The 13911-nt window shown below is 42.7% G+C and overlaps 1 protein-coding gene across 2 annotated transcripts in view; it reads right to left on the bottom strand.

Annotated features, from left to right (window-relative positions):
- Nucleotides 1-4610, bottom strand: part of LOC138293368 (cytochrome P450 2J2-like) — a 271463-nt gene extending 266853 nt beyond the window's left edge. For both annotated transcript variants that reach the window (XM_069232563.1, XM_069232564.1), the window contains exon 1: nt 4320-4610. In XM_069232563.1, coding sequence (XP_069088664.1) covers nt 4320-4529 — 210 coding nt within the window. In that variant the 5' untranslated portion in view covers nt 4530-4610. The remainder of the gene's footprint in view (nt 1-4319) is intronic.
- Between the last annotated feature and the right edge of the window lie 9301 nt (nt 4611-13911).

Below are 13911 nucleotides of genomic sequence, written 5' to 3'. Positions count from 1 at the left end.
GCCCCACAAGTCCTGGACCTTTGGTGGTGGTGCTAAACCTGCCCAGATAGTGAAAATTCAAAAATTGGGACTTAGAGAATTGTTGGCTAAAATCTGCTCTGAGAACCAAGAGGAGACTGGGACCAACCTGCCTATCTATCTGCCCAAGGGGCATTGCTGGTCTGCCTGACTTTGCAGCAACTCCTGGTGGGTTTTCTCTACAGCAGCAAATCCTGTTCAATGGTCCTTCACCAAAGGAGTATCCGGCCTCCTGGAACGCTACAGACTCCTGCCTCGTCCTGCAGGAGATTTTCCACTTCCAAAAAAGTGACCAAGTCCAAACGTAGAAATGTTCACCACTACTTCCTCCCAGATAACCACGCTCCATCCTCAGACACCGCATGCAGCCTTACTCCACTGAACTTTACCTTCTCAGAACATTTTCTTCAAAATGTCTTCTAAGTCTGCAGGTAAGCACCAACCAGGTGCAATCCACTTTTTGTATCTGACCTGTGCTCCATCGAGGTTGGCCATATTTTGTTATTTTGACCTGTGGAAGCGACAAGAAGTCTACAGTTGTCGTTTTGACCTTTTATGCTCTACTTTTTACCTTTAAGTTCACAAATTCATAATTCTGGTTCTACTGATTGGATTTTTGTTGTTGTGGCGTCAATTTATTAAAATGTTCTCTATTTTTCTAAATTGTTGGGTGTTTTTTCTTGTTTTGTGTTTTCATTTTATTACTGTTTGTGTGCTGTATAAATACATTATTCATTGCCTCTAAGTTAAGGTTGACTGATTTTGTGCCAAGCTACCAAAGGGTAAGCATAGATTAAATTTGTGACTTTTGTGGTTCACCCTGACAGAGATTGTGGCTGTTGCTTGAACAGGAGTCACCCCCCACCCCCATTCAACCAACAAACCAATTTCTGATTGAATATGAATATGCTACTTATAAAGCGCACTACCATTCCCAAAGGAGCATTTTGGCGCTACACATAAAATCTGTCCCAACTTAAATGAATAAGAAGAAAGACTTAAATATACTAACTCACAGAATTAAGGAATAACAAAAAGTGTCTGGTACTGAGAAAATCCAAGACTTTAAATTGTTTTTTAAACAATGATTCCATTTATCACAGTTATCTTATGGAAATCAAGCACAGTTTATAAGAGCAACAAAAGTGGATATGTATAATCTCCTAACAACAAAGATGAAAGACATATCCAGCATGAAAGAGTGTGAGAGATACATCATGGATTTCAATATGTCCCAGTATAATATGAGAAAATATTAAAAAAACAATTGGAAAATATTGAGAACAGATGAACCTTTGAAGGAGATTTTACATGAACAGCCACAAATAATCTTTAGAAAAGTAGCCTCCTTGGGTGATCTACTCACACAAAGTTGTATGCCAACATTAAATGAACTGTCTATGGATGGCTCAACAGGAGGCAGAGTGGCTTCTGGAACTGCTCCAGTTGTAAAGCATATTAACATGGTGTAAAAAAATCATTTTATGAACTTGGAAATGAACAGAAAAGGAAGATTACAGAATATATCACATGTAAAACAACCCATGTAGTTTACATGCCAGAGTGCAGTTCGGGCAAAAGATATATTGGAAGCACAACGAATAAACTGAAACAGGCTCTGAAAGGTTCAGCTTTGCAGGCTTGTAAAAGAAAAGATTGTGCTCACTTAAAAGAAAAGTCCTCTGTCACCCACCGTTTTATCCTTTTAACAATGGTGAAGTATTTCTATTTATGGACCAGATGACAAATTGACTGTGAAGGTTTGAGGTCCTTAAACTTTCAATTAGGCATTAATACTAGTTTCTCTATCCCCACTCTAGTGTAATTGATTAGGGCTAATGGATGAAAATCTATATGAATTTTAAACTGAAAATGTACTAGTACTTAGATCTTGCAGGGTTTCACAATGTTTTACCTTTCCATGGGCAGATTTTACAACCTTACGCTATGTTAAATTACCAGTTTTGTAAAGCGCCACAAATGCCTTGAAAGGTGTCCTGGTGCTAAGTAAACACAAGGAAGTGTCCGAATCAAAGCACAGAGACATCGCTGTCAACAGAATGTCAACTGAAACTGCTGTCAAATAAAACCTCTGTTTATTAAATTTAATTTCATGTCCCATAAAACTGCAAAGAAACTTATAGTGGGGTAGATGTGTCATTTAGACTTTGTCAACTTTTTATAGCATTTTTTTAAATTACTAGTTTAACACAGTGTACAGATTGTGCTTGTTTTATACAAGATTTATGGCAGTAGTCAACAGCACTGTTAAAATCAACGTAATATCATGATAATCCTTTTCTATCACTTTGGCACTCTTTTCACATCTTTCTCTTTCTACTTCATTCCCCAATTTCTACCTTTCTTTCTCTTGCTCTGTTTCAAAAGTCTGACTAAGACAAGTAAGTCTGCTCCCCGATGATGAGGACCAGAGCCTACTACTTGTGCAAATTAAGTACTGCATCAAGGGCTATGAAGATCTCCGGCAGGTAGAAAGGTCCTGGTCCCACCTCCAACAGGAAAAAAAGAAACCCTCATGGAATTTGGACCGTGACTAATAGAGGGAACGTGCAGTAAAAGCCAGTGCTGCTGTGTCCAGAACGCTCCACCAGTGACAAAATGTAGATCGTTTCACACACATGCGTCTTCGATATACAAAAATAAGCAGCTAAATCTTAACTTTCATCTGGACCAGAGTAAAGACAAGCAGAACTTATATCTCACTAGATGTAATATTTTACCTGTTTTAGACAAATGCTGCCTACTTTCGACCAGAGTTGGGGTTTTCATTGAATCAGTGACATTTAGGCCCAGATTTACAAGGATGTGGCGCATCAGTACTGATGAACCAAATTTCTTGCGCACTCCCCCACGCCACCTAACAATACCATGGATACACCGTATTTACAATACACGCACCATGCCACACGTTAGGTCAATAGCGTCAAAACTGTTTATACTATTGTGGCGCTTTGCTGCACTAGCGTCAAACATTTTGACGCTAGTGCACCAAAGTGCAATGAGGCTCACTGATTTCAATGGGTGAGACCTTTTAATACACAAAAAATGGAGCAATTAAATCTTGTAGATTTTATTGCACCTTTTTTACGGGCCTCCTAATGCCGGACCCTTGCATGCATTATGCCTGGTGCAGACACAATGTGGCGCAAGGGGTCACCAAGTGGCGCAATGGATGCATTGTGCCACTTTGTAAATATGGCGCACCAATTTTTGCACCATTGGGCCACATTAGCGTAAAAGAAAATTACGCTAAGGTTGCGCAAAGAGGCACTAAGGTCTTGTAAATCTGGTCCTCAAATTCTTTCTCACAGTTGACAATCTGTTATGGTCACGCTGTAGCTTAATATAATGTTCTACTTTTCATTTTCACGAGACTGTCCTCACAGGAACTGGAATCTGGCTTGCAGTTTGTTTGTATATATGCTATTTATCTTCAGTTGATGGTTGGTTGAGACTATACTCATAACAAAAGCAATGGTTCATTTGTCAACTATACTAGATATGCCACACGTTTATGCTAGCTTGCTGCTACAAGCAAACATCGAATGGCTTGTTAAATTACTAGCCCATAAACCCTTTTCTATATTCAACCAAAAAAAAAAAGGAACTGATCACGCACACTAAACCAATATCCTTCAAAACAAAAATACTTTGCATCACCTGTGACAAGTGCGAATTTTTTTGAATATTAGGAAAGATTAGTGTCCGCCCTTATAAATCTCATCAAGTGCTATCGAGCCCTATCCATCCCGAAGAAGGCCCACAAAAATGTTTATGAAACAAACCGTGGGATGATTCAAAGGCTTCTGTAACAAAATACTGCCCATTGAAGAGGATAACGTAAATGCTCTTTCACATCTGCTGTCCGCAGGGCATCTGTTGTAGAACAACTTGGACTACAGCTCCACCTTTTACCTTATCGTGGGTGTGTAAGGAGGTGTGCCACTTGTCACTGTTTAACCTGCAGCGTCAGGAAGGGAGTATCGCGCTGCCGCCGCTGCTCCATGAGTGAGGAAAGCTTATGCTGTCATATATACCTGTTAAGTGCATGAATGAAGCTGGGCACTACTGCTCCTGGTGTGGAGCGAAGCTCGCGCTGCTGCTCTGTGCGAAGTCTGTTCTGCGCGAGCGTGGCTCGAGCTGCACTTTGTAAAGTCTCCTTGGAGTACGTGAACTTGCGCTGCTGTTGCCCACTTGTTATTGAAACGTCGTAATAACTCATTTTCTGTATACAAAAGAAAAAACTGTGGATCTGTCACAGCTCGTTAACAAGTTCCTACCTTGTTTATTGCGACATGAGGCTCAGCGAAGTCCAAGGATGGTAAGCCTCCAATAATGGGCCAGGAGAACGGCCCTGGTGGGAAGTTCTTCGGCGCCCTCTTTTTAATATAATCGGCAGCCAAGAAGAAGACTGCTGAAAACAGCAGGACGTTTGACACCGTCACCTGCTGCAGAAGGAAAGTTACCACGGACAAAACCGACAGCTCCATAGTACAAGGCAAGGATTTATCCGTCCAGGTTACAATCCCTGACGATCCCAGCTCCGTTCGAAAAGGCAGGAGCGTCCGAGGGCCCCGCCTCCTCGTGGACTTCCGTGATGTGGGTGTAACTGAGGTTAACGCTTTGCGGTCTATCAATTGCAGCTTGTTCAGAAGCATCTCTAGAACCAGCGTTCTGTGTCCCAAAAATCTAAAAAGTATGAAGGAAGTCTTACTTGTTACATGGAAAAGGTGCACAGCTAATTTTCTTTCAGTCATTTATAGAGAATGGTGGAGTGTAGTTATTATAATCAAAATTAACATGAAATGTTTGCAAATTAATGCCTAATGATGCCGCATAGAAATTGTATTGCTGTGTTTGACTAAACGTGTGTTTGAAATGTGCCCACGGGGAGTGGCCACCAATATATACAATGGTAAATGAAATTGACTAACGATGAATTATTAATGTACTAATGTATGATTTTGTATTACGCATCAGAGTTATATATTAAGATGTCGCTAAAAATTAATAACTAGGCCTTAGTTGGCATGAGTCGGCGCCTAGCTGCCGGTCTCATATTAAATGTGTTTTTCTAAAGTGCGATGTGCTGAATTGCTGAAGGACATGCAGCCGTACTTTTCCAGAAACTAGAAGATGTGTGTAACCGGAGTAAATTCTTTCTCATGAGACTCGACTTGCTCAAGGAGACATTCTTGCCGAACGCAACAGTGTAAACTTGCAAGAGGTACAAGGTCGCCTGAACTGGTAAAGACAATGGAACTACTGACTGGGACCGCGAGAATAAAGTTCGTACCTGACATTCTACCCGTTGGAGACGTCAATTACAGGAGCCAATCAGCTACGTGAGAACTGTTCTAAAGTGACAATCCTAATGAGGTGACTACCTAATTATTGGATGGAGATAATGATGCACCAAAATTTGCCCAATTGGAAATTAGGGGACTGTACAACAAGATTGATTTAATCCCGTGACACGAGGAGAAATCAGCCATTACGTGCCTTTTTGCTATCACCTAGCCACTTTGTTACTCTGACTTTGCTGTTTGATTCTTCGAACCATCCTTATCCTTGTCTTCCCCGATTCATACTTTTCCTTCTTATGAGGGAAGTGTCCCGTAGTGCCTGTCTTGCTGAACTTTGCTGTGTTTCCTGGCTGATGGCAAATCAACGGATGTCCTGAGGACGAAGACTGACTCTGTATGCTGACCCATTACGGAGGGTAACTATATGATAATGAAATTGTAATTGTTTGCCTTTCCTTTCTAGGTACCAACTGCTACCTTTTGATAGAGACCATAGTTAGATGTTTTCTAAATTTGTGTTGCCAAATCGTTTTGTGTGAAGCCCAACATGCTAATGCTAATTCGAGGTTAGTTAAGGAGTTCACTAAAACGGCCGCAAATAGACAAATGACTGAATCAATGCTTTGTTGAATAAAGCGCTAATGATACTCTTCTAAAATGAATCTATCTTGACGTCATGCTTTATTCTAATGTTTATGATCTTTGTTTTGCTGAAATCTTATTCGAGTTGCCATATTGTGACATTGTTGATGTGTTTTCTGGCTTTGAGACTAATAAACTTGCTCGTAGAGTGTAACCAATAGGGAATAAAATAACTTAAATCTTACAAATTTTTGTGTGGTTATTCATGGTCGAAAGGTCATGGTGAGCCCGTGTGTCCGTGCATCTATTTGAATTAATAACTTAAATATTTTAGTGTTAACATTTGAATTGGCGTTTTTAGGCTTTTTTACATCTGTTTATACAGTGTTACTGGCAATGATTTACTTTTTATGTATTTATGGTTTTTTAAATTCTATTTGAGTACCGCTGTTACGAGCGATTTCCTTCTTTTACTAGCGCTTTGCTTGGGGGCTGCTGGGGGCTGCTGTTCTTTTACCGGGGGTCCTTTTAGTTTGCGGACCTTCAGGAAGTTTGGGCCTGTTAGAGCACACTTCCTGTTTGCCGGGAGGGACCGCTTCCTGCTGGTTAGCGGTCCAGTTGATTTTGTGGGGATAAAATGGAGGCCGTAATACAGCCGCACAGACTAAGGTGATCGCGTCTGTCCGTGCTTCTATTTGAATTAATAACTAAAATAGTTTAGTGTTAAAATTTGAATCAGCGTTTTTAGGCTTTTTTACATCTGTTTATACAGTGTTGCTGGCACTGATTTACTTTTTATGTATTTATGTTTTTTTAAATTCCATTTGGGTACCGCTGTTACGAGCGCTTTTCTTCTTTTACTAGCGCTGTGCTTGGGGGCTGCTGCGGGCTGCTGTTCTTTTACCGGGAGTCCTTTTACTTTGCAGACCTCCAGAAAGTTTGGGCCTGTTAGAGCCCACTTCCTGTTTGCCGGCAGGGACCGCTTCCTGCTGATTAGCAGTCCAGTTGATTTTGTGGGAATAAAATGGAGACAGTAACACGGCCGTGCAGTGGACGCGCGCAGCGGGGGTGCCAAAGGCAAGCCCGTCTGCACCCGTCCGCGCCAGAGGGCCAGGAACTTTACATCTTTCTCTAAAAGAGGCTTGCTTGCCTCTTCAGATATTCGTAGCTTGGCCGGCATTTCCTGCCCTCATACGCTCATGCCGGATAATTCTGCCCCTTGGAAATGTGTACGTTGTAATTGGTCTCCTCCTACGCCACTAACTGTGGAAGAGCATAGAGTTCTGGGGGAAGGTGGGATTAAGATGGATCATGCTAAGCGTGGGGGCATAAGAGACATTAGGGAAAAGGGATCCTTCGCCCTCATCAATGCTAGATCCCTTCCCAAGCATAAATTTGAAATTAGTGAACTTATTTCCACCCTCAACATAGACTGCCTTTTTATAACTGAAAACTGGGCCAGGCCTGATTCGGATCCGGATTTCATTGAGGCCTCCCCTGTAGGCTATTCCTTTCATAGGTTAGACAGGACTAAGGGCAGAGGAGGTGGACTGGCCATTATTTGTAGGTCAAACCTCACTTGTGCTTGGAATGGCACGAGTGGTACCTCAGATGTATGTGAAACAATGGTTTTTAAACTTTTTTATGGTTACTCTTTAGTGTCAGAAGGTCTTTTAATCTACCGCCCTCCTGGTCCCCTTCCCAAGTTCCTTTTGGAATGGACGGACTTGTTGGAACCTCTTGTTATAGCCCCTAAAGCCATCATACTAGGTGACTTCAATATTCATTTTGATGATAGGAGTAATCCGCTGGTCACTGAATTCCTTAATCTTATGGCCTCTTTGGACTGGGTTCTAAAGGGGGGCCCGGCCACTCATATAGCCAGACACATCCTCGATGGGATTTTTACCCGCCCTGAGGAGGAATTAAAGCTCACGACTACCCCGTTAGACTGGACGGACCATTCGCTCCTGACTTTTAAATTCACTGAAAGACAGCCTTTTCTCATACCCACTCCCCCAAATAAATTGATATAACAATGGAAAAGCATCAAAGCCGAACCCCTGGTAACGGCACTAAAACACAGTTGGAAAGATCCAAAGGTGTCTGTTTTACCGCCTTTTACTCATTTTAATCAGGGAATTACTTTGGCTATTGATTAATTAGCTCCTCTGAAGGCCTACGCACCACGTATCAGGAAAAAACCCAGCCAACCCTGGTTCTTTAAGGACTTTAAATTACTTCAGAGGAAATATCGACAGCAGGAGCGTCGCTGGAGACTTAATTCCTGTGCCAGCGAGAAAGCTAATTTAAAATTAGCCTTAAATAACTACAAAGAGGCTTGTTTCAGGGCCAAATCAGATTACTACACGCTAAGAATTAGAAAGGCGGCCAATTCCTCTAGAGGGTTATTTAGAGTTATTAACGCCCTTACCACTCCCCCTGGTACGCCCAAGTTGGAGAACTCTCGAGATTTCTGCAACAAAATTGCTAAAAAAAATTAAAGTAAAATTTTAAACATTTATTCTAGTTTTATCCAGGACAAGGCTCAGGAGCACGTTCTCCCCATGGATGTTACGTCAATACTCCCCTCCACCTCAATCACTGCCACCCTTGATAACCCTTGTTCACTCTCAAAATTTAAAATTCCATCTCAAGTTGCAATCTGCAATCTGCTTCACGAATGTAAATCAGGTTCCCCGTCAGATCCCTGCCCCCCTGCCATTCTTCAACTGGTCCCAGAATTGGTGGCATTGGTGTTGGTCCCCATCTTTCAGGAGGTCATCACCTCCAGCATATATCCTTCTGCTTGGAAAGAGACTATTATTATCCCCCTAAAAAGAAGGAAACTGGAAAATATGATGATTTAACCAATCTACGCCCTATAGCATTGCTTCCTTTTTTGGCCAAAATTTTCAAAAAATACATTAACAAAGAATTGGTCAATTTCTTGCGAGACTCAGAGGGTTTAGACATCACTCAACATGGATTCCGGAAGTTGCACAGTACAGAATCTGCTCTTATTTTTTCATCAGACACTATTCGTAGACGGGTAGATGAGGGACAGGGTGTTTTTCTGGTCCTGTTGGACCTGTCAGCATCATTTGACACCATTGCCCCCATATTCTGCTAGAACGTCTACATCAGATAGGCATCAGGGATCAAGCCCTAAAGCTCATTGAATCCTTCCTAACCAATAGGTGGTCTACGGTAAGCAGTGGAGATTTTAGATCCCCTGCTTATTTCTCGCCATATGGGGTGCCGCAGGGTTCGTCACTCAGCCTTCCTTTATTTAACGTTTATGTGGCCCCTTTGGCAGAATTGATACACTCATCTGGCTTCATCCCAACCTCCTACGCAGATGATACACAACTTATCATTCCTATCAACAAAGACGTGGAGGAAGTTGCGGCCCGTTTTAATGCTTGTTTGTTAGCTGTAAACAGCTGGATGAAGGCCAACTGGCTAAAACTGAACAGTGAAAAAACTGAGATTCTCTGCTTTGGGATAAGCAGGGCACAGTGGTCCTCGAACTGATGGCCTAAAGAGTGTGGCACCCCTCCTATGCTGGGTTCCACCTCAAGGAATTTAGGACTAGTTTTTGATGACCATTTATCTTTCAAACCACAGGTCAATCAGACCATTAAAACCTGCATGTGGATTTTGAAGACATTGAAGAAAAATGTTCCCTACATTTTAAAAGAATGGAGAACTATTGCTACTCTGGCTTTGGTCCTGTCCAGATTGGATTACGGTAATGCTCTTTTGCTCAATCTGGACAGGACCAAAGCCAGAGTAGCAATAGTTCTCCATTCTTTTAAAATGTAGGGAACATTTTTCTTCAATGTCTTCAAAATCCACATGCAGGTTTTAATGGTCTGATTGACCTGTGGTTTGAAAGATATTAATGCATTTATCTAGATTGGTTTACTTTGGCATATTGGATATTGAGAAAATTATTGACCTAGTGATTTATATGCTGATTAGTTGTCTCGTCCTAAGGTGTCTTCAATCAGGGTCAAAAGATTCATTGGCCTAAAACGAGTCCCAGACAAGTAAATTATCTAAGACGGGACGCGTTATCAAGAACAACAGATTTTCAAACAGCAGGTCAGGTTTCAGACGCGCAGGACAACAGTGGCAGCATCACCAAAACAGGAGGACTACACTGGCAACCAAAGGTAGAAGACAACTAAGGTAGATAGATATAAGCCAAGAAGGTACGACCTTAGTTGTAAACTTTGCTGAATTTCAGTAAGGTTTCACTAGCTCGATTTTTTTCACTAGCACAAGGAAAATATTCTTGAGGTTGATTTCGGGACAGCACTCTGCTAGTGTGGGCTCGTGTTGATCCAAATGCATAACCCGTAGCTGCCAAAGTTTCAGATTGCTATGTGTGACATTTTCGTATTTTCAGTATTGAATAAAATGGGGGCCTAACCAAGACTGACACCGAATAGTGTGGAAAAGACCGCTTTATTGAAGACAGGTGCCCTTAACATTATAACCTGACCTTTGCCTCAAAAAGCTAACCGCCTCACTATACATACGCTTCAACTACGCCCCCCACCCCTTGCCCTCCACTCCCCACAAACAGTATTGCAATCCTGTCCTCTTGCTTTTATCATTGCAACTGCTATTTCTAAAACTCCTTTCAATATGCTATTACTCTGCAACTATAACATATCTAGCTTCCTGCCTAACATTTTAACAACGTGGCTCGACCATGCAAAGTCCAGTCTCTCCTCTCCTTTCCCAACTGGGCTGCCGCTTTCAAGCCTAAAACTGTGCCAACTAGCCCTGTCCCCGCTATAGCAACTGCCTCCAAGCAACACCAAAGCCAACAGACAAACCTTAACCCAGAACACCTGTCCTCAAAAAAGACCCCTGTTACCTTATAAAATGCCTCGTAATGACCCTCACTCCTCCCCACTGGAACAAACTAAACGGGTGGGCAGGAAGGAAACAATTTTTTTCTCTATACTGCCAGCCAGCCACCTTGTCGCTTACAACAAAATGGTGACAAAATTCATAAAATAGCCGACTAAATAACTCGTTCCTTCTGAAGCCCAAAAATAGCCAAAAAATAGTCAGAGCAGTCATGGACTTCACCATTCCCCCAATAATTCCGGGTGGAGACCTTCCCCGGTTAGCCTCCACCCAAAACCCCTTTGGGGAAAATGGGAGCATAACCAAGACTGACACCGAATTGTGTGGGAAAGGCCACTTAATTGAAGACAGGTGTCCTTAACATTATGACCTGGCCTTTGCCTCACAAAACTAACCGTCTCACTATACATACACTTCAACTACGCCACCCCACCTCTTACCCCTTACTCTCCCCACAAACAGTATTGCAATCTTGTCCTCTTGCTTTTATCATTGTAGTTGTTATTTCTAAATCTCCTTTCAAGATGCTATTACTCTGCAACTATAACATATCTAACTTCCTGCCTAACATTTTTTTTAACAACATGGCTCGACCATGCGAAGTCCAGTCTCCCCTCTCCTTTCCCACCTGGGCTGCTGCTTTCAAGCCTAAAACTGTGCAAACTGTGCCAACTGGCCCTGTCCCCGCCACCCAGCGAGAGTCTCCTAGTGGGCTCTCTCTGCACCCCCACCCCAGACATCCCTAACTAACTTAGCCTAAAAAGGTCCTGCAAAACATCCTTAATGTGCAGTAAATAAAGATCGGTACCCATAAAGGACAAATGAACACCGTCCCCTCTAAAGAAAACATCATCTTTCAACTTCAGATCAGAATGTTCCAAAAATGTAACACAAAAATTCCTCATCTCCTGTTAATCTTCTTCCTTGCCTGTTCAATCACACAAGGCCGCCTAGCACCCCTCCACACCACCTGTGGTACAAACGCTGTCCATTCTACATGGTAACCAGCCCAATGCTTTTGAATCTCCTTTATGTCTTGCTTCATGCTTTTCAAAAGCTGCAACCCTTTTGCCTCAACTAAATCTTTCTCACTAAGGTGAATTAGCAAAACATCTGGACACTGTCCTCGCACATCCAACTTGTACAACAATGGCAACAACTCCGGCCACTTCATCCCCCATTTCTCTGTCATTGTGACTCAAATGCTGCTGGTTTAAACACCAGATTCACACCATGACTGCCCCAATGAACCTGTAAACACGCCCATTTTATAAAGGAATGTCCCACAAGCCATATCGCCAACATCTCATTTGCTGGACCAGCTAAAGAACCTGCAAAGAACAAAACAGAGATCTTCTTGATCAATGCGCACATATCTTTTAAAAGCATCAGAACTCCACCTCCCCAGCTTCATAAACCGTTCCCCACCCCAGCCTCTTTTACCTGCCTCAGTTTCCATGCCTACTCTAAATAAATGAGTACCAAATTCTGCTGGACTAAAGACCAAAACCAAAGCTGCCTTCCGCAACACTGACAACAATTGAAATGCCCACAGAGGCCGCTTGTCCTTGTGTATAAATATAAGCTCATTAGGGGGGTCCCTCTATGTTTGAAGTGCATAGCCCAACATTACTGGCCATATGTATCTGTCTGGGTAAGAATTCAGCTGTACCATGCTCCCCTGGCCTCTTTGGACTGTTTTTGACTTAGTAATCCAAATATTTATCACATTCACTCCCACATGCAGTTCCGTCCACTGAATCCCTGACTGCCCCCTACCACCTAATAACTCAGACATTCTGAATGCCCTGAAAAACATCCATACCATCAGTGTTCTGAATAGCAGCACCTCTCCCCTATCCAAACAAATTTGCGGAAGCTTGGATACCAAAGCCACGAGCACTGCAAGCGTCACCGGCCTCCTGGCAGTCCCTTTCGACCCTACCTCCCTAGTCCAACCTTCCAACATTCTTCTACCGAGTTCTCATGCCGAAGGAGCATAGCCCCATAATAACTTACCCATAAACACAATCCTGGCAAGCTTGCATGAAATAATAACCCTGGATTGCACTTTCCCAATGAGTCCTAGAATTACCTGAACTACATCCTCAACTCTCTCCCACTGTTCATTTCGCCTATGAGCCCCACTCTGCTCAAACTCCTTCCAAGCCTGCAAGTATGCTTGACGTGTGGATATTGCTAGCAAATCCAAAACCAGCTGAAGCATCCTCTGTCTCCCAATGTCCATAACTCCGGAGGCATCTGCACTTTCTTGATTTCCGCATTCATGACCAGCCCAAGGAACCTCTCCCATTGTGAACGAGACAAAGCAACAACAGAGCAGAAGAAAAGCGCCAGTAACTTTGACACCTGAGCATCCCTTGCAGATTGCCTGTTGACTACATGTACAACTGCCATATTGTCAACCCTGAAAATATTTTTTTTGTGTGCCAGTTCCATTCCCCATAAAGTCACAGAGGAAACAATTCCAAAAAGACAATACTTCTGCCTCCCTGCTTTCACTCCTGAGGCCACTCTTCTGCACACCATCTGCCCTGCCAATATACTCCAAAACCAATTCCACCTGCTGCGCCTGAGAAAATCTGGGCATCCCATTCCACATCTTGCCATCTTGTTAACGGCATTCCATTGAAATTCTCCAGAAACTTAAGCCACATCTTTAAATCTTCTTTGACCCCTGCTGACAAGTAGAAATGGTGATGAGGCAAACGGTTACCCACCAAGGACAACCCCAAGTGCCTACAAAAACTCCTTCCAGCCCTTTCCATTTTACACGCGAAATTCAAGTGGCCCAACAACACTTGTACTTCTCTAGCTGTCACTTTTTCTTTACTCAGCATGTGCTGCACCAATTGAGTCATTGCAATTTTCTTGTCTAACGGAAGACCTCCATATTCAGAGAATCTATCTCCATGCCTAGAAAAGACAATGATGTGATAGGACCCACTGTCTTCTCCGATGTCAACGGCACCCCCAAATCCTTCATGGCTTCCAGAAAAGCCTCCAATATTTTCAACCACTGATTTGGCTCCGGTTTCCCTACTAAGAAGAAGTCATCTAGATAGTACGTTAC

The sequence above is a fragment of the Pleurodeles waltl genome, chromosome 4_2, assembly GCF_031143425.1.
Source record: "Pleurodeles waltl isolate 20211129_DDA chromosome 4_2, aPleWal1.hap1.20221129, whole genome shotgun sequence".
Taxonomy (NCBI): Eukaryota; Metazoa; Chordata; class Amphibia; order Caudata; family Salamandridae; genus Pleurodeles; species Pleurodeles waltl.
The sequence above is the reverse complement of the archived record's forward strand: the minus strand, read 5'-3'. Positions and strand labels throughout refer to the sequence as shown.